Genomic DNA, 25096 nt, shown 5'->3' with positions numbered 1-25096 from the left:
TTTTGTAAGTTTATTAGGTCTGTTCCACGAGCCACTCGTAGTAACTTTAGCTACTGAATAGCTACTGTAAGTTACTACAAGGAGCTCGTGGAGCAAACCTAATATATTATAATAGACATAAATATGAAGGCATTTTAAATTATGTATTGTTAATTTCTTAAATAGTTTTAAATATATTTATATATACCATACATTATAATTATCATGTATATGTTCTGAAATGTATATTCTAATATGTAATATATATATTTATGTATATGATTAAATTCAAAAACGAAGACAAATTCAAAATATAAGTTTTTTTTAAGAAAGAAAGAATATATTGCATCTATTACCAGCTGAAGTTTAAAATTAAAAATTGGTTAAAAAATGTATATGCTCCGCAAATACAATAGGAACTACATAATTTTAAATTTACTTATAAGATTAAATAGTTAATTATATTGTTGCCTCTGTTTTAATTAATAAAAATGATGTCTCTTTTATAAATTAATCTACTATTTTCTAAAGCCAACAGTTGGTATTTCTTAATACAAAGGGCGTACCTTGATTGATTTTTATAGCTCATTTGAAAAATTGTAGATCTGATAGATATATATAATATCAGTTAATTTAAATGTTCACTAAAAATTTAGAAGTTTTTCATCATATTATCGAATAATAAGTTATATCTTGTTTCCATTGCAGTTAAAACTACTTACGGTAATATAATTAAGATTTGTTCGATCCTCTAGCATGATCTGATTCATGCATGTGAAGTAGCTTGATTCTTATATTTTACATATAAAATATTTGACAAATATTTCAAATTTTGGTCATTTCCTTTGTGGGAAATTTATTTTTAAGGGTTATACTACGTTTACATTGTGAGATTAAGAGAACGAGATTAAATTAATCTGCATTTTTAATCTCCACCGTTTACAATATATATTGGACTTAAATTTTGACGTTTCTCTTGTTGTGTTTTGTTTTGTGTATTTGATAAATTTCTGTAAATAAAATATTTAATTACAATTTTGTACAAAAAAATTGTTATATAAATTTAATAAATATTTTTATAACAAAAATTTAACAAATTTTAATTATTATTAAGTATAAAACTGTTATAAAAAATATTTAATAAAAATTTCACTCACTTCAGCATTTTTAAATTTTTATTGTTTGTTTTGAATCTATTTTGACATTTCTTTTTCAATTCTTCTAAGATCCTTAAAAAAATTTATGATATTAAGACATTTGTAGAGTTATACTGAGAAATAATCACCATTTCGAAAGAGATTTAAAATTGTTCTCGATCAAAAGGAGATTAACTTTTGTATGTGAAATCTGAGATAAAACAACGAGGTTAGTACTTTAATCTCGATTTTTGCTTTAATCTACTTTTAATCACACAATGTAAACAACGTATTACTTATTTTTCTCATTTTTAAATGAGTTGATTTTTTTTATAAATAATTCGATTATATTAAAGATTTTTGTGGATAAATTATTCTTATTAGGAACTGAATGAGCAAAACTGCCTGATTGAAACAATGAAAACATAGTATTACCGAATTACTTGTATGTCTAGTATTAATAACAATAAATTTAAGAATTGTTTAGCATAATAATTTTATATCAATAATATATTAAAAAATGATTGTTTTAAATTAATAGTGATGTTTTTTTAACAGTATGTTTTGTTTTTTAAAATGGTCAAATAAAAAATTAATATATTTCATTTTTTCACCCAACGTTTTGTTGCTTTTTTTTCCAACATATTCATGGGTATCAATAATTTAAGTTTAGTTTAAGTTAATCACTGCTTATTTAACAATTTCACGTGTAAATAAAAAATTAAAAGTTAAAGAATGTTTATATAAATATTTTTGACACTACTCCAAGTTACGGCCACTTTCGTTTTGTTTATTGATGAGAAGCAACGTCTGCGTGTGCGACATGCTTAATATTACATAATTTCGCTTTAATTTTACCATCCATTCAATGAGATATGCTCGCATACATTTGTCGTAAAGTAACAACTCACCGCATTCCAATTACGCTTACGGTCGCGCGCACAGTATAGTTTTGCGAATTCCAGTGCCGTGAAACATACATAATAAAACACATATTTAATATTAAATCATTGATTTTATTTAAATTAAGAATAATAATAAAATATCTAAAAGGAAGTCCTTTAGCGGTGCATACATTAAGTGGAAAAAGTATATTGACGTGTAAGTAAAAGTGAAAAATGTGAAATTGAATAAATTAAGGAACGCAACACAAGTAGAAAAAATGGCATATTAATATAGTTTTTTGTAGCGTAAAGAATAGTATATGCATTAATTGATGCCTGTACTTTAAACTAAAAGATTGTGGAAATAATATAGTGTTAAATAGATTTTTTTTGTTGTAGAACTAAAAATAAATTAATAAATGTTCAAAATGCAGTTTTTATCAAAACGAAAAACAATTGGAATTCAATTTATTTTGTAATGTGTGAGGAAGTCAGAGCTAAATAAGCATTTGTGCATTTATTATGTTGCGACATTATTGATTTTACCCACTTTCTCTGTTATTTAATCGAGTTGATTGCGTACGGTATAAGAAAACGGAACAAACAAACAAAAAAAATCAATAACTTTCACTTTGGGAAGTTATATTATTATTTTATGCACAAAAAAATCTACGTGTGGATTATAATAAACGTTGTCTTCTTTAAACATAATTAATAAATACTTTTTTGACATTTCTAATGTGCATAATTCAATTTCAAAGTGATTCGTATATATGTATATGAATAAGCACCCTAGGCGTTTGAAAATAAATTGCTTATATAAAAATCAAATTATATACTATTTATTAAATTGCATATACTATGCAAATAAGTTATTTCAATCCCTGTATTTATGTCCATACGCAGTGTTTCTTTGTGTGTTAATGTACATAGCGACAACAAAATAGTTTTCAAATAATTTAATATGCGTTTTGACTTAAGTGCTTTAAATAGCAGCTTCGTTTGTATGTATAGCCACAATTTATTAAAATACTGAAGTGGATTTGCACTCATTCCGCATTACTTTAAGGGCGCTTAAAGTAATAATAAAAAAAAAACAATGCTTCCGCATAGTTTTACAAATGTATATTGTATTGAAAATTGAGTAAGGGATTAATTAATTATAATTTTTTTTATTATTATTTCAGACTTTAAAAAGGTTTACATACTTTCTTATATAGTTTTTTCCTTTTTAATTAAAAATCTCAGGATTTATTTTTGGTGTATATCAGCATACAAAACAAAATACAAAAACAACAACCGGAATTGAGGAAGGGTTGTATTTTCACGAATTAAAAATGTTTGTAAACAAAGCCAAAGAAAATTATGAAAGGAACAAAGTTTTTTTTTGTTTGGTCCGCACGCAACTTATTTGGGGCAACTGTCAAACTGCTTCGAAAGATGTGTTAATTCACAAGATAAAATCTTAACATTGCTGAACATTTGTTTTAGTATTTCTTGCATTACAAAACTAAAAAAGTGTAGAAAAAGGACGAGAATAGTAAATTATTTTATCTTCAACCGACATACAGTGCTACGACATTAATGTTATTAAATTTTAATGAATTAAAAAAAATAATTACAAGTAATGTGTTTTTAGTTAGTTAAGTAAACTAAAGTTATTAAATTAGTTAATTAAACTAAATATATATATTAATGTGGTTCGAACTGCAAAACAAAAAGGTTGGAATCTGTTTATGTTAAATTGTGATACTATCCTGCATATTATGTTTTTTTCTTTAATATAAGACAATAAAATCAAATTGACTAAGAGGTCAAAGTACGGGTTGATTTTCTTCAATTTCAATGTTTATTTATCCATAAGTATTGATTAATGTCCTAGGATAAAGCAAATAAACTGCATAATATTTTTATATAAAATATAACCCTTTAGTGGTTATTACATATCTGATATGGGATTGAAAGTACAGTTAAACTTCCATAACTCGAACTAAAAAGAGTGCAACACAGTTTTAGAGAGCAAATTACATGCAAATCTGCTTCCTTAAGTCGAATTTCTTTATAACTCGAATAAAATTAGAATGAAAAATACTCCTATTAAGACATACGTTTAGAGAGACTTAGTAATTTCGTAAAGACATTATTTATCTCACATGCACTTTTAAATACATATTCCAATTTAATCGAAACTAATCTTGTATCGCATGCAACTTTGTAAACAAAATTAATCTAATCTTCTCTGATTATCTCAAAAATCACGCGAAAATATGAATAATTTTGTTATGAGTTTTAAACATCACTTTCGCTACTTTATAATTTTTCCCATTTTCGACAATTAAATTTAAATTAATGTATAAATGATAATAATCAGAAGATAATAGCATGCATTAATTAATGGATAATGAGCATATAGTAATTTTGGTATCTGCATATGAAATATGAGACACATCTTGTAGTAACTGCCATATAAGTCGCTAAGGGCTAAAAATTTTTTCAGAGGTATATATCTATAAATCACTGAGGCTATTATGGAGATAAATTAATATAAATAGTTATTCGTCGAAATTATATTTAAAAAAATTATATAACCAAAATAAAAAAATTTATTCAGAGATGTTTAATGTTATTTATTGCGTATATTAAGAAAGTAATGACATCAATAGATAAATTTAAGTTGAGTTAAAATGACTGTCCATTAGTCGCGCATATTTTTATTAGCCACTAGCGATAATAGAAAGAAGTTAATCTCTATATAGGTTTTATATTAAGTATTTTTAAGCACTTAAAGTGCACTTGAAAGCATTTCTTAAAACGTGTTTTTAGATCATAGATCATAGATCAATTTAAATCCAGATTCTTTGTTCTGAAGTTCTATTACAAATACACGTTGCTATCAGGACAGTCGGCACTGATAGACAAGCCTCCGATAGACGTTCTGTTGTTTGATAACTCGCTGTTAGTTAGTCTCGCAAGCAGTTAGACTTAAAAATGACTGTAAACATTTGTGAGATTCACTATAATTGTTCCCGAACAACGTGCTCAATTTTCTACAGAACAAATGAAATGTATTATAACATACAGTTAAAGTATATTTGATCAAATTAGACTATAGTGAAATTTGACCTTGTGTACTAAAGTTATAAGTCTCTCTCATAGATAAGTCTCTCATAGACGTTGTGGTGTTTAATAAAAATGGAGTTAATATCTGCAAAAATTTGACATAATGACAATTATGAACATTTGCCTGAGCCAATGTAATTGATTTTGATAAATGTACATAGAGTTATATTCCAACCAGCATTAACAATCGCTTAACGAAAATACGTGCCGAGGAATGATAACTTATTGCTCGCCTGGGTTATTGTTTTGTGATTGTTTGAAACATGAATTTTTCTTCCTATGCATTTGTTATTATAAATAGTAAAAAAGCATCACCAAATGACTATATATGCTTTCTCTGACTATATAGTCAAAGTATATTGTTTAAAGTTTAAAGTTAATAAACTTCCGTAAAGATTAAAAATGCATTATTGTTGCGGTTTTTATTTTAATTTTACATTTTGCATGCATTTTAAATTAACACCTTTTTTTAAATCAATTATAACTTAATATAGTTATTTAAAGTTTTAAAGCTTTATTGGACTCATTTTTTTTCTTACAGCAATTGTTCAAGATGTAAACCTTTGTGCATTATTAATAGCATAACATTTTACTCATACATGAATACTTTTGCATTGTTTGTTAAATCACACTAACAACAAGAAACACGTTTTTCATTCATAAACACTTATACGTACATATATACAAACAAGGTCATTCCTGCAGCACGAAGTGAGTAAACTTTCAGTTTTCAGTTTGCAGTTTTTCACATATTCTATTACAACTGAAGTGTAAAAACCAAGTGCATGCTTTGACCTTCTTTAAATGGGGTATGTAGTTTATTATGAAGTAGGACTTAAAGCACACTTGAAAAATATCAAGAAAATTTTATTACACGTGACGTAAATAAACAGTAAGCAGCAAAAAGCAAAAAGTTCTTTATCAGCCGCGCAATCATACGTTTAAATTGTGCAACTCATTAGACAAGTGAGGGCTTTAGAATGTTACGCAGCCCTAAAGCCAAGAACAAAAACTTAAAAGCAATCGTGGTTTGCTTCGTTCGTCGTTTATTTTAATTGGAACTTACACGTTGACTTGAGGAGTATATAAGACATTTGATTCAGTTTGGATTTGGCTTTAAAGCTGTTCTGTGTAGTTTAGTTCGTGTCGAGATTTCGCGCTATTCGGTTTTATTTCTCATACTTAGTCACTCAGTCTATTGTTTAATTTGCCTTAGGTAAATTCTGGAATGTTGAGATATTCTTAACTAACAGCTTAACCTTTTAAAGACTTTTTATACAATAAATAATAAGCTTTTTAAATAAAATTTTGAATTTTTAAACAAATTAATAAAAAATAATAATTTTTATAATAAAGTATATAATAATATATAATATTAATAATAATATAATATAATATAATATAGAATATAATATAATATAATATAAAATATAATATAATATAAAATAATATAATAATAAAAATAATATAATAGTAAAATATAAAATTCTTAAACTGTTTAACGTGTTTTTAAATTCTTTTTACAATATATATTATTTTTACATAAAAAGTTGAAATGTTTATATACAAATTTAAAATTTTTAAATATAAAAAAAAAATTTATAATATAAATTTTAAATTCTTAACTGGGAATTTAAAACATTTGAATTCTTTTTATAATATATATTATTTTTACATAAAAAGTTAAAATGTTTATATACAAATTTAAAATTTTTAAATATAAAATCAAAAATTTATAATATAAATTTTAAATTCTTAACTGGAAATTGAAAATATTTGAATTCTTTCTACAATATATATTATTTTTACATAAAAAGTTAAAATGTTTATATATAAATTTAAAATTTTTAAATATAAAATCAAAAATTTATAATATAAATTTTAAATTCTTAACTGGGAATTTAAATTCTTTTTACAATTTATAATATTTTTACATAAAAAGTTAAAATGTTTATATACAAATTTAAAATTTTTATATATAAATTCAAAATTTTTAAATATAAATATTAAACTTTTAAATATAAGATTAAAATTTTTTAATATAAATTTAAAATTTTAACTAAGGAGTTCAACATTTTTAAATTCTTTAATCAATTTTTGAATATAAATTTTTAAATATCAATTTTTGAATATAAATTTTAAATTCTTGTATATGTATAAACATTAAACTTTTAAATTCAATTTTTTAGTATAAATATTAAATTTTTAAATATAAATTGTAAATATAAATTTATAAATAACATTTAATAAGTTTTTTTTATTAAAATAATAACAAAAAATTCTTGATTTTTTTTGCAGTTCTGTAACTTTTATTTGTAAATATGTCTGCAAAAGCTATATGTGAAGCCACTGGCAAGGATATACTCAATAGGCATTTAAACAACAATGGAGCGGGTGTTGAAGTGTGTCGCTTCGCCACAGTCAATACAAGTACGGATTGGTCAAAATTAGTCAGCAACAATCCATGGCTTTTGAATACAGTAAGTCTAATAATTTTATATATAAATAAAAAAAACCACGCTATCAAGTGATAACAAAAAAAAAAAACCGTGAAAAAACAAAAATAAAAAAATAATAATTATCAAGAAATAGTATCAAAATTTGTCATTGAACTTGAACTTGAATTAGTAGAACAGATGTGCGTGGAACCTGCGTTGTTGTTGTTATTATTATTGTTTCAACTAATTTAAAGCAAATCAAATTTATGGGTTAATTATGCCGGGTAAAGAATTATGCTGATGTTTTAAAGATTGAAGAAGACAAATAAACATCAAAAAAGTATATGTTTATATAATATATACATAATATGAAATTATTATTTAGTTTAATGATAAAATATCTTTTTGCAAATAGTCAAAAAATAGTCAAAAATAAAATTTATATTAAAAAAATATATAAAGCGCGTTCAAAATATTTAAATAAACAAATTAGTAATGAACCCTAATAAAAGATAACCTTTTGTTTATGCTTGAAATATTTTTAATTTTTTATAAAATTTAAATTTTTTGTTGTAAATTTTTTTATTTTTATACTATATATTTAGAACGTTTGGCCTTAGAATACTTTATTTTGCAATTTTTTTTTTCAAAACAATAAAAATTTCTCAGTGGTAACAAACAATTCACTTGTATACAAACATTCCTTAAAACCTGTGCTACAAAGAAAGTGATTGATGCAAAATATAATAAATGTGAAGTGTGTTATGATCAGTTATAATATATTCAAAACCCTGGGTCGGGTCTTAATTGCCTCAAGAAATCTGTACAATCTACTTCTGTTGCTGGTGTAGTTCCTTTTGGCTATATCAAACGGCTGAATCCGAGGATTGGCTCCGGAAAGTAGACCCTGCCGCTATTGGAATCTCAATCTGCCTCTGTTCTATTTTGATTGCACTATTTCTCAGATTTTTTTTTAATATTTTGTCAAGTAAATTCTTCTCTTCAATACTGAGTATATGTCAGGGGATTCTTAATTGAGAGATTTTATTTTAAAGTTTGTTACGATATCTGAATTTCGATATAAATCATAAATTTCGTTACTGTTTTGTGATTTCTGTGGTTGAATAATGTGCCATATCAGAAATCTATAATAAACTAAAGTGGCTAGAGAAATTTTGTGTCGTACCAAAATTTATTTCTCTTCATTACTTTTTTCCTGTTTCGCCTGTTTGCAATTAACTTTTTTTACATATTGATCATTACAGGTTATTTTCATTGATCTTCTTCCTTCGAGAAAAATCTTACATATATTTTGGAATTCGATCCAAGTACATATAAAATGTCTGCGTTATGATAGTGTAATATAGTCGATATTTTTTTTTTCGTTTCTAAAAATGAAGGCTATTCTAAGACTGTTATCTTTATCGTGGTGATATATGTCAAATTCCTTGCACTTGTGATCCATTATGTTTTGCTTAATAAATGTGTTGGCTCTAATACCTGATTTGTAAACTTGTAGAATTTACAAACTTGTAGAATTGCAAGAGAAAATGTCGAATTGGTCTACGACAGTGATCTATTCTATGATCTATTATTATTATTATAATTATGTTATTTTATTATAAAAAAAACTAGCTGTGATTTTTTTTGTGTTTGCTGTTGTGCCCAATGGAGATCTGCTGGTGTGATCTGTTTTAAGAGTAGTGAAAAGCATTTGGTCGTCGTAATTGACAAGCAGCTGCGGGACATAGACCCAGAAGCTCTTAAAACATTTGCTTGTATTAAGCTTCTGTTAGTTCCCATTTTTTAATAACTAGTTGTTGAGCCCAATATAGAATACGTTATTAAGCGATTAAGTGCAGCATCATCTAATGTTTGTCTTCGCAAATTCTACTTAAATCTCGCATTGGATAAAACTCAAGCATTCTTTAATATAATTTTAATTATCAACTTGTTAATATAAGTACTTTCAATATATATTTAAAGTCAAAAACATTTTTTAAACAAATAAATTTACAATAACATAATATCAATAAATAACACAAAATTATTTTGATCAATTGTTACTCATACGTTATAAAAAAAAAAGTGTAGAAATTAATTGATTCTTAACTACCATATTGTGCAAATTTGTTAAAAATAAATAAAATACATCATTTTTTGGGATTTTGAGGTTTTATGATACAAAATCTTATTTAGATAATGTTTTCATTAACATCTTATCTTAGTAAATAATTTCCTGAAGTTATGAAACAGAAATCGCTATGTATCTTCTGAATATATTTTATTCTGCAGTCTTTTTTAATATTCCGTATAAGATCTGGAATCTTGAACAAAGTGTGAATTAGTGGTGTTAGATTCCTCAGTAATCTTAATTTCTTCAGATTAATTTAGAAGTCCTTTTTCAAAAAAAGAACCATGAATTTTAGATTGTGGTATATTGTTCGTTTATTTATAATCATTTGTTGATTTAAAAAAAATATTTCTATTGAAATATTAAATAATAATAATCAATCGTTATAAAAGAAACAAAAATAGCTTAATATTGGCAAACTGTAAATCCAAAACATTTGATAAAGAAGTTCTATTTCAATTTCATGCATTTCCGATAATTTTCTGGAAATCTTATCATTTTTGTTTATTCCTATATTGGTCGTAAAAATCTCTAAAGAAATTAATTGTTTTATAATATAAACGTTATAATTTTAGATTTATATTTTAAAGTGTTTCTCTTATCTTTAAAACTTATCAAATAATTCATGCATTATTTGCAATCGTAATATTGACAATATTTATATAGTTCATACATTATATATAACGTACTGCAGATTGATGATATCTTTATTTATATTTTATGATTTTATATATTTATAGTGATTATCAATTATATTTCAGATATATATTTATAGTTATTTCAGATATATGCATATATATTTGTGTTAATTATAATTTTAAAAATTAATTCTCTGTGATTAAGAATTGTGATTATAAAATTTCGAATAGGAGTTCAATGACCCACTTATGTATATTAGTCACACTTTATAGTTAGTCTCGAATTATGCTGTCGAATTATTTTAATCTAACACTTCATAATTTAATTATATATACATAGAGATATAGCCATGTGTTCTTAAAACTATTATGTCTGTCTAATATTTATAATAAAAAAAATATTTATGTTATGAATACATAAATTTTTTTTTTGGGTTATCTTATCGAAATTTCGGAAATGTGTTAAATTACTCATAACCCACTAAAAATAAAAATGTGTACTTTTTTAATTCGCCGAACAGTGAATGAGTTCTATTGTTAGTTGACAAATTTTAAATCAAATATTTAATTTTTTTTTTTAAATAATTTATAATTTTATAACAAATATAATGAGTGCAGTTGAAGAGCTTATTAGTGAAGTTTATCTATTTTATTCTTATTCTACATTTATTACTACTGAATTATAGATAGAAAAGAATCTTATTTACACAAAAAAAAAGAACTAAAAACTATTAACTAAAAATTAATTAGAACAATTCTTCTGCTTATATCTTTCCCCCTATATGTTAAAAAGAGATCACGCTTCGCTTATTGCTTACTACTTAACTTCATGAGATATGGAAATCAAGAAATATATTTGCTTATTTGTCATTTGTTTACCTTTCGAAATGCATAAAAATACCAGGATTAATACGATATCTTATCACGTTCTTTTTGTCAATATTATCAGCATAAATAATCAGGCAACATTTGCGGCATTATTTCCTCATTAACGTCCGCCCCACTTTTAACTAATATAAGAAGTTCAGTCAAAACATATATTGCCCGAACTGCTTGAATAATAACAGAAAAAAAATCATATATATATATATATATATATATACTACACTCGCGCACTAACACATGCACAACATAATGAGGTGATGCCCCATGCCATATGTGAATAGAGTAGCCGGTGTTTTGTGTTGTTAATTTTGTTATTGTTATTTCTGTTTAACTTTTTGTTATCTTCTCTCTTTTGTTTGAAATTCTCCGTAAAGATGTGTTATTAAATAATAATACAACAAAAAAAAAATACTTAAAATACTTGCGTACTCTGTCATATGTGAGTGAGTAGTGTATAGTTGTATAAAATTTGTTGTTACATGCTCTATTTTATCATCTATCGTATGATTTTTGTTAGTCAAGGTGAAGGAACGTGTTTTGACGTAGGGTACACGTTGATGCGAAATTTGACTTGATTACTCTGAGTGAATGCTTAAGCAAGCACTCCAACTCCTCCTCCTCCTCCTCGATTAGTATTCGTACTCGCTTTCGCTTTACAAATGTGAACTTAGCAGTTTATGTGACATCGTATAAGATTATGAAGAGCTCTTTCTGCGCTCTATCTGATGATTTCTTCAATTGCCCTGCACCTGGTAACAGTAGAGTTGACTGACTGTTGACTTTGAGAAATCAATTGCTTTATACAATAATTTGTCTGTGTGTTTTTATATTAAAAAAGTAAAAAAAAAATGTAATAAAAAGTAAAGAAAATGCATTTTCAATCCATAATGCATTTACGTCAGTTGAAATATATATATGCATCTATTTATTGATTTCTTATCATAAGTGCATTATTTCTAAATGACTTCTTGACCTCGTTCAACAGTAACTAGCTTGTTTTTGCAAAAATATGCTGATGTGCATAAATTTGCACACCCTTTTAAAGAGAAAATATATTTAAAAAAATAATATTTTGTTTAAAATTAGCCTCTCTTAAATATTTAGAGAATTTAAAATTAAATCTGTGGCTAAAATAACCTCAGAAATACAATAATTATAAGCTTAAGCAAGAGCTACCGATATACAGTGGCTCACAGCATATTTGATGCAAACCAAAATTTTTTTTTTTTAAATTTTGCAAAATTAAAAAAACAAAATATACAGCGTAATTGTTTATAGTATTTTATTTCATTTCTAAAATCAAAAACCCAAAAATCTTCTTCCATTCCTTAGTCACATCTTAAATGATGCAATTTAAAAAAACTAAGATTTTTACCAAATTACGAACTATTCTTAAGTACTTAGTACTTTATTGGATACTTCTTATTAGTAATAACAGTCTGAAGCCTTTTTGGCATAGAGACAATCAAGTTTTTGATATAATCTGGACTTATTTTACTTTACTCTTCCTGTAAATCATTTTTTAAGTCAGACTTGTTACGGACCACAAGTTTTCGATAACGTTTAAGTATAGTAATTGTGCAGGAGTTTGAACAATATGTGGACATTGTCACATCAACCACGATGGTATTAATGCCGACCTGTGCTTAGGGTCGTTGTGTTGGTAAAAGCAAAATAATCTGCAATCTGGAATTTCGTTGCTTTTTGAATAAAATTTTTTGGAAGAAGTTTTAAATAAACATTTTTGTTCATAGTGTCTTCGATGATAACCAAATTAATTTTCTATTCCATTTGACGAGATATATGCCTAAACCATAAAATACCATACTAACTTCGTGTTTTACGAACTTCCATCTTATACAAATAAGGTTATTTTAACTTCGTCTACAAAAAGTACAGTTCTCCAAAATGCTGGACTCTTATTTATAGGCTCTCGTGCAAACTGGAACTTTTGATTCTATTTTTAGAATTCACAACAGCTTTATTTCGAGCTATTCTTCCATTTTCAGGATGACAAGTCTTTCCTAAGTCTTTTTTGTCCACGCCTTCCAACTTAAAAGCGCTTGTTGTTGGATTTTTCGAATTTGATTCAAACATCTCGATTCTTTTTCTGTAAAAATTTTATTGGAAGGCTTTGGTCCATTATTTTCTATGCGGTTTTCATGTACGAAGCTAGCAATTTTGTACTGAACTTTGTTGAATAGCTTATATTTACCATTTCAGAAATTTTACGTTACGTTACGCTTTTCAATTGATGTGCGCCCTCCCATGGTCAACAATATAAGCTTCGCTTATATTTATAGTTACATAGTTAGCCATTATAGATGTAATCCTTCTTTGGCCGCGTCCAATGGTTTGTTGTGATATATTGAACTCCTTTCTTATATTCTCAATTTTTATGCTTAAAGAGAAAACAATAGTCTTTGATATAGACGTTTGTACTCCAATTTGTTTGTCTTAAGCATTTTGAATGTATGGCACCAATGTTTCTTTTATCTCGGCTTCAGTATAAGGAAATATAGATAGAAACGAAAAAGCTAAAGAATTGACAAGCGAAGGATCTGTCATTTTGCAAGAAGTTCTTGCAGAATCGGTTCTCACGCTACTTAGTGTGGTCAAAATCGATGGAAGAGTCTTGCAAATTATAAGATTAGGAAAACATTATGATCAGGACAATGGATCTGGATAGGATATACTTTAAGAAAATCTGATGAAAATATCGATCGATTAAAGTGGAATCTGCAAGGTTTTAGGCAACTCCGTACGCCACGAAACACGAATTGAAAAATACCAACTTAATAAATATTTAAGTTGATAATAGACATTTTGTGTTTCCACTAGAGGGAAAGGATTACATATATATACACAATCATTATTGCTTATAAGCGGGAAAAGAAGCAATGGTTTAAGGTTGATGGCAGTTCTTACTAAGTTTAATCTATTGGAAAATAGACGGCTAAAATAGGATCTCTCATAATTTTTATCACCCTAACGAATAAGAAATCGTCTTTAATTTCCTCTGTGCATGTTCTGCATTATAGACGGAGATATACATACATTCACTTTAACTAAACCAAATGTAAATATTCTTGAAAAGCTATTGAAAGCAAACATACACGATCCGGAAAGGTTTTTAAACTACACGGATTATATTTAACCAAGTTGTCTAGAAATAACTAATTAAACCGTTTATAACTAGCAGTCCAAAAATGTCAATTGGACTAATCGCCTGGACTGACTGACTACATGAAAACAACCGATCAACATTGTAGTTATTTACTAGAGCCACATATCAATTTTTATATACATTTTCTTTTATTCAGAATTACAAAACAGTAATTTAGTTTTAATTAGTCAACAATGATAATATATTATTTTATTTAAATATAATTATTTATTATTTTACAAGCAATTTGCACATACCATAAATTAGCACCTTAAAGGTTGCAGCAAGTTGAACCGATCTTATTAATACAAAACTTTAATAGTATAGTAAAATAATGATTTTGATTATAGAAATTGATATATAATAAAGTTTTTAATTGCATATATTTTTATATGCAATTATATTTTTTAATATTTTTTAAAATATTGTTTATAAGTAATAATAACAAAAATATCTCTTTTCGATTCAATATTAAATTTTAAAATTATACAATGTATGTAAATATTCAATAAATTAATTGTATTAAAATTTTAGTTATTATTCATATTCAAAAATAATTAAAAAAACAATCATTTTATTTTTAATTTATTTAAATGATATTATTTGATTCTCATTTTATTTTAATATTGAGTAATTCTTAAATAACATCATATAATAAATATGTAATTTGTTTGAATTGTATATGTGCATTAAATATTTAACAAGGTAATGTTTATTTTTACATAAATTGTTGCAATAAATTAATTACTTGTTTTAATTAAAAGATGTTAATTATAATGAAAAGTAGAAATCATAAATAAAAGTCTCATTTAAAACTTTAATTAATTATTTAGTATTTTTTAATGGAACTACCTAATTAATTAACACTACATATAGGATATTTTTGATATTAATTTAAAATGTTTAATTAAAATGAATTAATTTATCAACACATATTTTTCTATTTGAGTATCAATAAAATTATGACCGTGTCTTCAAAATTTGATTAAAAACTAGAGCTTTTTGTAGGAATATTTCATTAATTATATAAATAAATTTCATTAAATACACAACAATGGAGCGTTTTATGATAATTGTAATTATTTAAAGTTCTTACAAACATTTCCCTATTAATTATTTATGCTGTTTATGCATAAATTTAATTAAAAGTATTTAATTAAAATGCAACAATTAGTAAAAGTAATTATTTCAGAATAAATATTTATATTTATTTATAAAATTATATTTAAGACCCTAATTAATAATTTAAAGCTCTTAATAAATCTATCTCATTAATTATTATTTTAATACTGTATACATATAAATAATATTAGATATAATACATTGTTTCATTTAATTATTTTTATAAATTAAAATATTAAGTAGAATGTTACAATTATTTAAAAAATGTATTGCTTCTGTTTAATATTAATATTAAAATTGAAGTCTGATTCAAAATCTATGAATATATTTAAAATGCTTAATATAAATAACTTTGTGTAACAAACTTGTAAATATAAATAAAATGAAACAGTTAAAATTAATGCTTGTATTTAAATATAAATAAAATTATAGTCTCAATTATAATTTTAATTAATTATTTATAGTACTTAATGGAAGTATCTATTTAAACATTAAAATAACTTTGAAAATGCAATATTGTTGCTTATACATATTATATACAGATGTGCATTAAACAGGTTTAAAATGTAATAATTAGTTAAAATAATTATTTCTATTTAAATTTATGTTTATAAAATTAATTCATTAATTTTTGATACAAATAACATCAGATAACAACTTTGTTGTTTATTTATAAATTTAATTTAAAATAATTTAATTGTTTTTGCTTATATGTCAATGTAATTTAATATATTTATGAAAGTAGTTAAAATATTATTAATGTTTAAATATAATAAACTTTTTTAATTAATCTTCTTTTATAAATATCTTATATATTATTGTAAATTTATTTTTACATATAATATAAATATATATATAATATAAATTATTATTGTAAAAACTTTCTATATATGCATTTAATTGATTTTTTTACAAAGGGTATCGGCACATTTTTTAATTTTAAAATAATATAATTGGAAATTGTTGTTTTTATATTTTTAAAAGCAATTAACACGTTTTAAACAATATTTTTATTTTTATTAAATTATTTTATATTAATCAGAAAGATTTTAATTTTTTACAATATATTATTTAATAAAAAAATGTGTTATTGCCTTCCGTTTTAAAAAATAAATTAAATTCAATTTTATATGACAAAAAATTTTAATACTTGATACTAGATGTTGAACATATAACCTCAGGGATTCTATCTGCTAATCAAAATTCCAGATATTTATACGAAGTTACATATTAAAGAAAAAAGCTACGAAGATAAAATGTTAATAATTTGTAAGCATGTGAAAATTTGTAATATATATATTCAAGGAATTTATATTCAAATATATTCACACTTGAACACTGGAATAACACTCTGTAATTATATAAATTAAAATTATAAATTTTAGGGACTTATACATCATTAATGTAAAATCTATAAAAGCGTGACGACTCTAGAAATCAAGAATGCTATGTCACGCAGGGATAATAGCATAATTCAGTTACTGAATGATATCATCTGTGGTAGCCATTGGTTAAAAAGTTTTAATGTCTTTGGATATTTCAATTTATTGAATATGCTCCACAATATATGAAGTCCTACCTCACAGGCTTTTAACCTTGTTGTGTGTGTCGTTATTTCTAATGACTATAACATCAACAATATCATCTTAGATATTCTAAGTTCATATAAGGGCACAAAACAATTAATCAATTAATTACACTTATTATTTAGTTTAATTCTAAGTATATAATTTCGTTGCAATTTAACCGGTATTTGTACGCTGGCTGACGGTTGAGAAAACCTGGCTTCGATTTCAGCGTTTAGTACACCCGACTATGGTTTTAATTTCATCGTATAATTATTATTGATATTACGAATATTTTTCTTAATTTTTGTTTTATAAAAGAATTAAAATATAATCTAAAATTAAAGTCTACTTAATAGTGAAAGTGTTATCAATATTTGACTAAATAACTTTAGTTAAAGATTATTGATGTATATACTATCAAATACTGGGGTATTTGGGTAAATTTCTAAATATATTTTATATTATGAATTTTGTTTTAATCCGTAGTTATAAAGTAGTGACTCTGCCATGCATATCCACCTACTTCTAGATTATCTTGATTAATGTTTGTGCCAAATTGTTTGAACTCATATGTTGCACTGAAGTATGTATAGTATTCCTCTATAAATAGTAGAACATAGAATTACAATAATTTATCTTGTTAAGATTTTAAAAGAATCTCATACTCTATTCAGAGTCGTGTTAGTATGTTATACTTTGTTTATTCCAGATATTATATCAACGTAAATGATGCCGTATAAAAGTTGAATATTGCAAAGGTAGCTGATCTGTTATTATTCTTCCTGAATATTGTTGTCAGTTTATATAATGTGACATTAATTTTATCATTATCGTTTTTGTCGCCGTATTATGAGGTCAACATCTAACCCGTATTGTTGATTTTTTTCTGCAAGCCACTTAATGTCTGACATTACGTAAAGATAATTCCACTGTTCCTACAATCAACAACATTTACTGCAATTGAGTTGAATGTCATCTATATCTATAAATAAAAAATAAATCTTTTAATGAAATTAATTATTATTAATAAATTATTAACTAATTAATAGTAGACTTGCATTCAAAAACCAATCATATTATTATTAATTATATATTTAAAAAAGTGAATATAATAAGTACTCATTTAAAAAAATTTTACACTTTATTATAGCCACTTGTAGTGAAACCTGATCAACTCATTAAACGCAGAGGCAAATTAGGGCTTATTGGTGTGAATAAAAATCTAGATCAGGTCAAAACATGGCTGAAGGAACGTATGAACAAGGATCAAAAAATTGGAAATGCTGTTGGAAAACTTCGAAATTTCATTATTGAACCATTCGTTCCACATACTGATGTAAGTAAAAGTATTCATTTAATATTACTGATAATATAAATAATATTAAATATTTTTTCATTTTGATTTCAACATAGGCTGATGAAATGTACGTTTGTGTTTACTCGCATCGGACCGCTGATACTATTTTATTTTATCATCAAGGCGGTGTGGATATTGGTGATGTCGATGCTAAAGCTTTAAAACTAGATATACCGATCAATGAGGACATAACCATTGAAGCAGTGAATGCAAAATTGTTGACTCATGTAACCGATAAAGGAAAAAAACAACGAATTGCCAATTTTATTGTTGCACTCTATAAAACCTATGTAGACTTGTACTTTACATATTTGGAAATAAATCCTTTGGTTGTCACAAAAGATAATATGTATATACTAGATTTAGCAGCAAAATTGGACTCAACAGCTGATTTTGTTTGTCATGCTAAATGGGGAGAAATTGATTATCCTCCACCATTCGGACGTGATGCTTATCCTGAAGAAGCTTATATAGCGGACTTAGATGCTAAAAGCGGCGCTTCACTTAAAGTAAGCAAACACATAGAAAGTTAGGTACAGATTTACAATAAACACTTTAATTAAATAACCCTTAAATATTTGATATAGGACTCAGTGTCCAGTCTTATTTAAAGTTTAAATAAATATCACTATAGTGCAAGCCTGCTAAAAATGTGCATAAATATGATGTATATCCGAAAGTATAAAAATACACTGTAACAAAAGTAGAAATTCATTTGTAACGATTCAGTGTTCGTTTTTTTTGGGAAGTATGGATTATTAGGGGTTGTTTCTGTGCTTTCCTTATTTCTAATAAGTAATTATCAATTTATTTTAATGCTATATAAAACATTAAACTTTAATATTTATTTTTAAATCAGTATTTAAAGAATTAACTGTTTTAAATAATTTATGTAAATTGTAATTGATTTTTAATTATATAAAATAATGCAGTATAATTTAAATTCTATTTCTACTATTCTCTTTTTTTTAAATATATTTGAGGAAGTAGTAAAATGTGTAAAAAATCAGTTAAATTTTAATAACATAATGTATATATGCACATAAAATTATTGCAGTAAAATATTTTATTAATAATTAACTGCAGTTAATTAATGTAAAACATAAAAAAATGTACACAGAGTAGCTTTACTTCTATATCATTCAGCATCAATTCAAACGAACTAATTATGTTTACAAGTGTACAAAATTCAAACTTTTTGTAAATATTTCTTCAGTAAACACTATTTTTCCAGTGTAAAATACGAAACGTTAACGTCGTTCGCACAAATGCAGCATTTTAAGCAGTTCTGCTCTAGTGTCAAATCGACACTTAAGTGTGCATTGTAAATCTTAGTCCCTTATGTATTTATTAATTTTAAATAAAAATAATTAATTAAATTTCTTACAGTTAACTATATTGAATAGAAATGGTAGAATTTGGACAATGGTTGCTGGTGGTGGAGCTAGTGTTATTTATTCGGATACCATCTGTGATTTGGGTGGTTCTACTGAACTAGCCAATTATGGTGAATATAGTGGAGCTCCTTCAGAACAACAAACTTATGAATATGCCAAAACGATATTAACTCTAATGACCACATCTCCCAAACATCCTGATGGTAAAGTACTCATAACTGGTGGAGGTATCGCCAATTTTACAAATGTTGCTGCCACCTTTAGAGGTAAAATTTAATATAAAATATTATTTTTGATTATTGAAATAAATGATATATTTATATGTTATAGGCATTATAACTGCATTACGTGAATTTCAACCAAAATTGGTTGAACATAACGTGTCTATTTTTGTGCGTCGTGCTGGACCCAATTATCAGGAGGGTTTACGTAAAATGCGTGAATTTGGTAGTTCATTAGGTATTCCCTTGCACGTATTTGGACCAGAAACGCATATGACAGCCATCTGCGGTATGGCACTTGGTAAACGGCCAATACCTCAAACAGCTAGCGTGGAATTCTCCACGGCTAACTTCTTATTACCTGGTGGACAAGAGGCTGAATCTGTTAAGAATCCCTTTGCAAGTTTAAGTAGTGGTAATGGTAAGTTATTAGAAGTCCATGTTTTTTTATTAATTATTTCACATCAACAAAATTATTTTATAAAATAAAATACACATTTATCCTTTCTTTTCACATATTGGTCTTTTACTACATTAATAATAATAACAATTTCTTTTATTTATTAATTATGCATTGCCTCTTTTGAAAAATATTTATTTTGATTTTTTTTTGTATTTTTGTATGTATCCTCTTCGTCCTATTGTTAAATGTAATTGGTTATCCTGCTCAACATCCAAATAAATCAACATACTAAATTTCTTCATATTGCATACATCAACTTTTTGAAAACCAAAAACAAAAAAAAAATGATTTGGAAATGATTTGTTTGTTTGTTTTTTTTTAATTTTTTGTTTAAAATATTAACATTAATTTTAATCATTAAAAACGTTTGTCCGTTAAATCATTTGTAAATTTGTTACTATTCGCTAATGTGTTAATGTATGTGCGTGTTTGTATGTCTATATCGCATATCAACTCGAAAAATATCCTGAAACAAATCATTTGGGAACAAATTTAAGGTTTAGGTTCACCTCAACAATCGATTAAACTACCACCTATCTCAGCAGATGATAGAGCAGATGGAATCCATAATAACGTAGCAAGCAATACTCGTAAATATTTCTCAAGCACAACCAAAGCAATTGTATGGGGAATGCAGCAGAGGGCGGTACAATCAATGCTTGATTTTGACTTTATATGCAGGTTTGTCACTTATTATTTTTGCTATTATATACAATATTTACTAATTCCTTATTTATTTTATTTAGACGCGATGAACCTTCCGTTGTGGCCATGGTATATCCATTTACTGGTGACCATAAACAGAAGTTTTACTGGGGACATAAGGAAGTATTGATACCGGTCTATAAACAAATGTCTCACGCAATTAACAAACACAAGGACGTTGATGTTATGGTTAATTTTGCTTCATTGCGTTCTGCTTATGAGTCTACATTGGAGGTTTTAGAATATCCTCAAATTCGAACAGTCGCTATAATTGCTGAAGGCATACCCGAAAATATGACCAGAAAATTGATTGTGGCTGCAAATAAAAAAGGTGTGGCTATTATTGGACCAGCCACAGTTGGTGGCGTTAAACCAGGCTGTTTCAAAATAGGCAACACAGGTGGAATGTTAGATAATATTTTACATTCGAAATTATACCGACCGGGTAGTGTAGCATATGTGTCACGTTCAGGTGGCATGTCAAACGAATTAAATAACATTGTTTCCAAAGCAACTGATGGTGTATTGGAGGGCATTGCTATAGGTGGTGATCGGTACCCTGGTACCACTTTTATGGATCACATTTTGCGTTATCAAGCAGATCCAGAAGCTAAACTATTAGTACTGCTTGGAGAAGTAGGCGGTACGGAAGAGTACGAGGTGTGTGCCGCCTTAAAAGACGGTCGTATCACAAAACCACTAGTAGCTTGGTGTATTGGTACTTGTGCAAGTATGTTCACGTCAGAGGTACAATTTGGCCATGCAGGTTCATGCGCAAATTCTGATCGTGAAACTGCAACTGTAAAGAATAAAGCACTCAGAGATGCTGGAGCATATGTACCAGATTCATTTGACACACTAGGCGATCTCATACAACAAGTTTATGCAGAACTAGTTAAATCCGGCCGAATTGTACCAAAAGAAGAGGTACCACCACCAACAGTGCCAATGGACTATTCATGGGCACGCGAACTTGGTTTAATACGTAAACCAGCGTCATTCATGACATCAATTTGTGATGAACGTGGTCAAGAATTGCTTTATGCGGGTATGCCAATTAGTGAAGTGCTTAATAAAGATGTTGGTATTGGTGGTGTAATATCGTTGCTATGGTTCCAGCGTTGTCTTCCACCTTATGTTTGCAAATTCTTTGAAATGTGTCTTATGGTGACTGCTGACCATGGTCCAGCTGTATCAGGTGCTCACAACACAATAGTTTGCGCTCGTGCTGGAAAGGATTTAGTTTCCTCTGTTGTAAGCGGATTATTAACAATTGTAAGTATGCACATTTCGAACTTTTATTAATGACTTATATATTTGTTAGAGTGTTTTCGAAAAGTAGTGAACTACAATCACAAAAATTCTTTTTATATTATTTTAATTAATTAAAATTTTGACTGACCATACAGCTGTTTCGAGTATTTCGAAATACCAATCCTCATTGGTCTTGGAATATATATTTCTTATATTTAATTTTTTGTGAATAATTTTTTGGACTCGTGTCCTGCCAAATTTAAAGCTCAGATTTAGTGTTCATTAGCCAACTGACCCAAAGTCGAATAATATATAGTATATATTTTATGGAATGTGCTAATTGATCAGTTAATTAAATTTTTGTTTTGAGTTAAAATAAAACGAAAGAAACTATTTTTTTATAAAAATATTTTTACTTTATTGAATTTTTTGACTGATCATAAAGCTGTATTGCTTAATTCTTATCATTTGTGGCGATTGTTCATTTTATTAGGTCGTATATAACGATTGGATTACAAGCGACAGACTTAGAACTTTGAAGCTACAGAATTAGAAGCGATTACTACGCGTGTGTTAACGTAGCTTTAGCAGCCTAAAATATTCATTGTCCAAATTTTGAATTTTGTGTTAATTTTTTATTAATTTCTCGGAAATAACCATCAAAGCACTTGTCCAATATCTGAGACAAGTATATAGTTAGTCCAAATCTATATCTACTTAACAATTGAATTTATGAATAAAGACTTCCCTTTTCTTTATGAAGTAAAAGCTTTATCATAGACAATAAACATTTTCATTTATAATACAATAAAATTAAAAATTTTTTTTCCCACAGGGAGATCGTTTCGGTGGTGCTCTTGATGGTGCGGCTCGCCAATTCTCTGAAGCGTATGACTCTAATTTACATCCAATGGAATTTGTTAATCAAATGCGAAAAAAGGGTCAACTCATTATGGGTATTGGTCATCGTGTAAAATCAATTAATAATCCTGATGTACGTGTAAAAATAATCAAAGAATTTGTTATGGAAAACTTCCCCTCGTATCCATTATTAAACTATGCACTAGAAGTTGAAAAAATAACCACAAGCAAGAAGCCAAATCTAATTTTAAATGTTGACGGTGTTATTGCCACATGTTTTGTAGATTTATTACGAAATTGCGGATCTTTCACCAGGTATATACATATATATATAAATATTAATTAGACATTATAGTTAACTTAAAAAAATATTTGTTGCAGTGAGGAAGCACAAGAGTACATTAATATTGGCGCTATAAACTCATTATTTGTACTTGGTCGCAGCATAGGATTTATTGGCCATTATATGGATCAGAAACGTCTCAAACAAGGTCTCTACCGCCATCCATGGGATGATATCTCATATGTTATGCCAGAAAATTTCAATTAAGATCAGAATTTAATTGTTTCGGCAGTAATAAATTAGTTTAACAATACAGAAAATTAAAACACTCCATAATTTATATTTACGTTATTGTTGTTGCAAAACAAAACGCTTAGCGTCTCATTTAAGTTTGCATTTATAGATTCTTTATTAAATTATTTATCTTTTTTGAAACAATATTAAAAAAAGGACATTGGAACTAATTTGACATTTTAATTGTTAATGTGAAACTAAATTTAAATAATAATATATTGATATTATTGTGTATTATATTAATTAGAATTATGTATTTATGTAATTCAAATATTTATAAAATTGAAGTTATTAAAATTTAGAAATATTTTTACAATGCACACTGCACCACATCATTCAATCTTTGTAAATTAAAATTCTTTAAATGATTTTATGAGTTTTGAACTGGGGAAGGCTTGATACTGTTGATACATGGAAAATGGATTTAAATTAAATTATGCTTACATTAAAAATTTGTAGTAATTTTTTTACGCACTCGTTGGATGCACAAAATTAAGAATAAATAAAATACAAATTCTATGTAAACAATATTGAAATCAATAAAAAAAAAGTAAAAATAGAAAAACATTTGCTATTTTAACTTTTACGATCAATTTATGTGAAGTAAGTATTTATAATGTTGAAGATCTTATTTTTGTGACTGGCAATGCAATTGTCTACAAGTTTTGTTCTGCAAATGTTTGGAGTTCCAGACGTTATTCTAACCCATACGGCAAGAAAGCATGATAACATATATAACATTAATCCAATATATTTCTAAAAAGTAATTCTTCATGTTAAGTTATTGATAATATATGGTTTTTCTTCAGCAATTTTTAAATTATAGTTATTAATGCCATTAAGGCATCAATTTAAAATTACACAATTAAGTACGTAACCAACCACAATATAAAATAAGCCAAACGGTTCTAAGAACGTTCGAATCTACGTCCTAGAGCCTTCGATGAATAAGTGGCGTTCATCACTTCGAAAAGGATATAACAACAACAAATAAGTGAAGTACTTTTTAGGAAAAAGAAAATCTACATGGTTCTGGACGAACTTAATCACCTGATTTACAAAAAAGTGGCCAGAAACCGATAATGATTTAAATAACAGCTATAAAATAGAACTTGTTGGGAAGTTTACAGAGTAAAACGTGTTGGTGTAAAAGATACTCATGAAAGAGCTAGAAGTAATAACTTAAAATTC

At 26.4% G+C, this 25096-nt stretch overlaps 1 protein-coding gene across 6 annotated transcripts; it reads left to right on the top strand.

Moving 5' to 3' along the window:
• Nucleotides 1-2026: 2026 nt before the first annotated feature.
• Nucleotides 2027-24084, top strand: LOC119686074 (ATP-citrate synthase). Of its 6 annotated transcripts, none has more exons than XM_038100534.1 (10): nucleotides 2027-2216; nucleotides 7418-7599; nucleotides 18221-18406; nucleotides 18484-18936; nucleotides 19817-20090; nucleotides 20155-20466; nucleotides 21006-21189; nucleotides 21255-22488; nucleotides 23303-23643; nucleotides 23710-24084. In XM_038100534.1, exons 2-10 carry the CDS (start codon nucleotides 7441-7443, stop codon nucleotides 23876-23878), a joined length of 3312 nt encoding a protein of 1103 aa, XP_037956462.1. In that variant the 5' UTR covers nucleotides 2027-2216; nucleotides 7418-7440; the 3' UTR covers nucleotides 23879-24084. The 6 variants fall into 6 exon arrangements, with proteins under 6 accessions (XP_037956462.1, XP_037956466.1, XP_037956465.1 ...); XM_038100538.1 differs by lacking the exon at nucleotides 2027-2216 and adding an exon at nucleotides 6217-6335 and having other exon boundaries at nucleotides 21054-21189; XM_038100537.1 differs by lacking the exon at nucleotides 2027-2216 and adding an exon at nucleotides 6217-6335 and having other exon boundaries at nucleotides 21051-21189.
• The last annotated feature ends 1012 nt before the right edge of the window (nucleotides 24085-25096 follow it).

Source organism: Teleopsis dalmanni, chromosome 2 (genome assembly GCF_002237135.1).
Source record: "Teleopsis dalmanni isolate 2A chromosome 2, ASM223713v2, whole genome shotgun sequence".
Taxonomy (NCBI): domain Eukaryota; kingdom Metazoa; phylum Arthropoda; class Insecta; order Diptera; family Diopsidae; genus Teleopsis; species Teleopsis dalmanni.
Note: the sequence above shows the minus strand (reverse complement) of the source record. Positions and strands in the feature narration are given on the sequence as shown.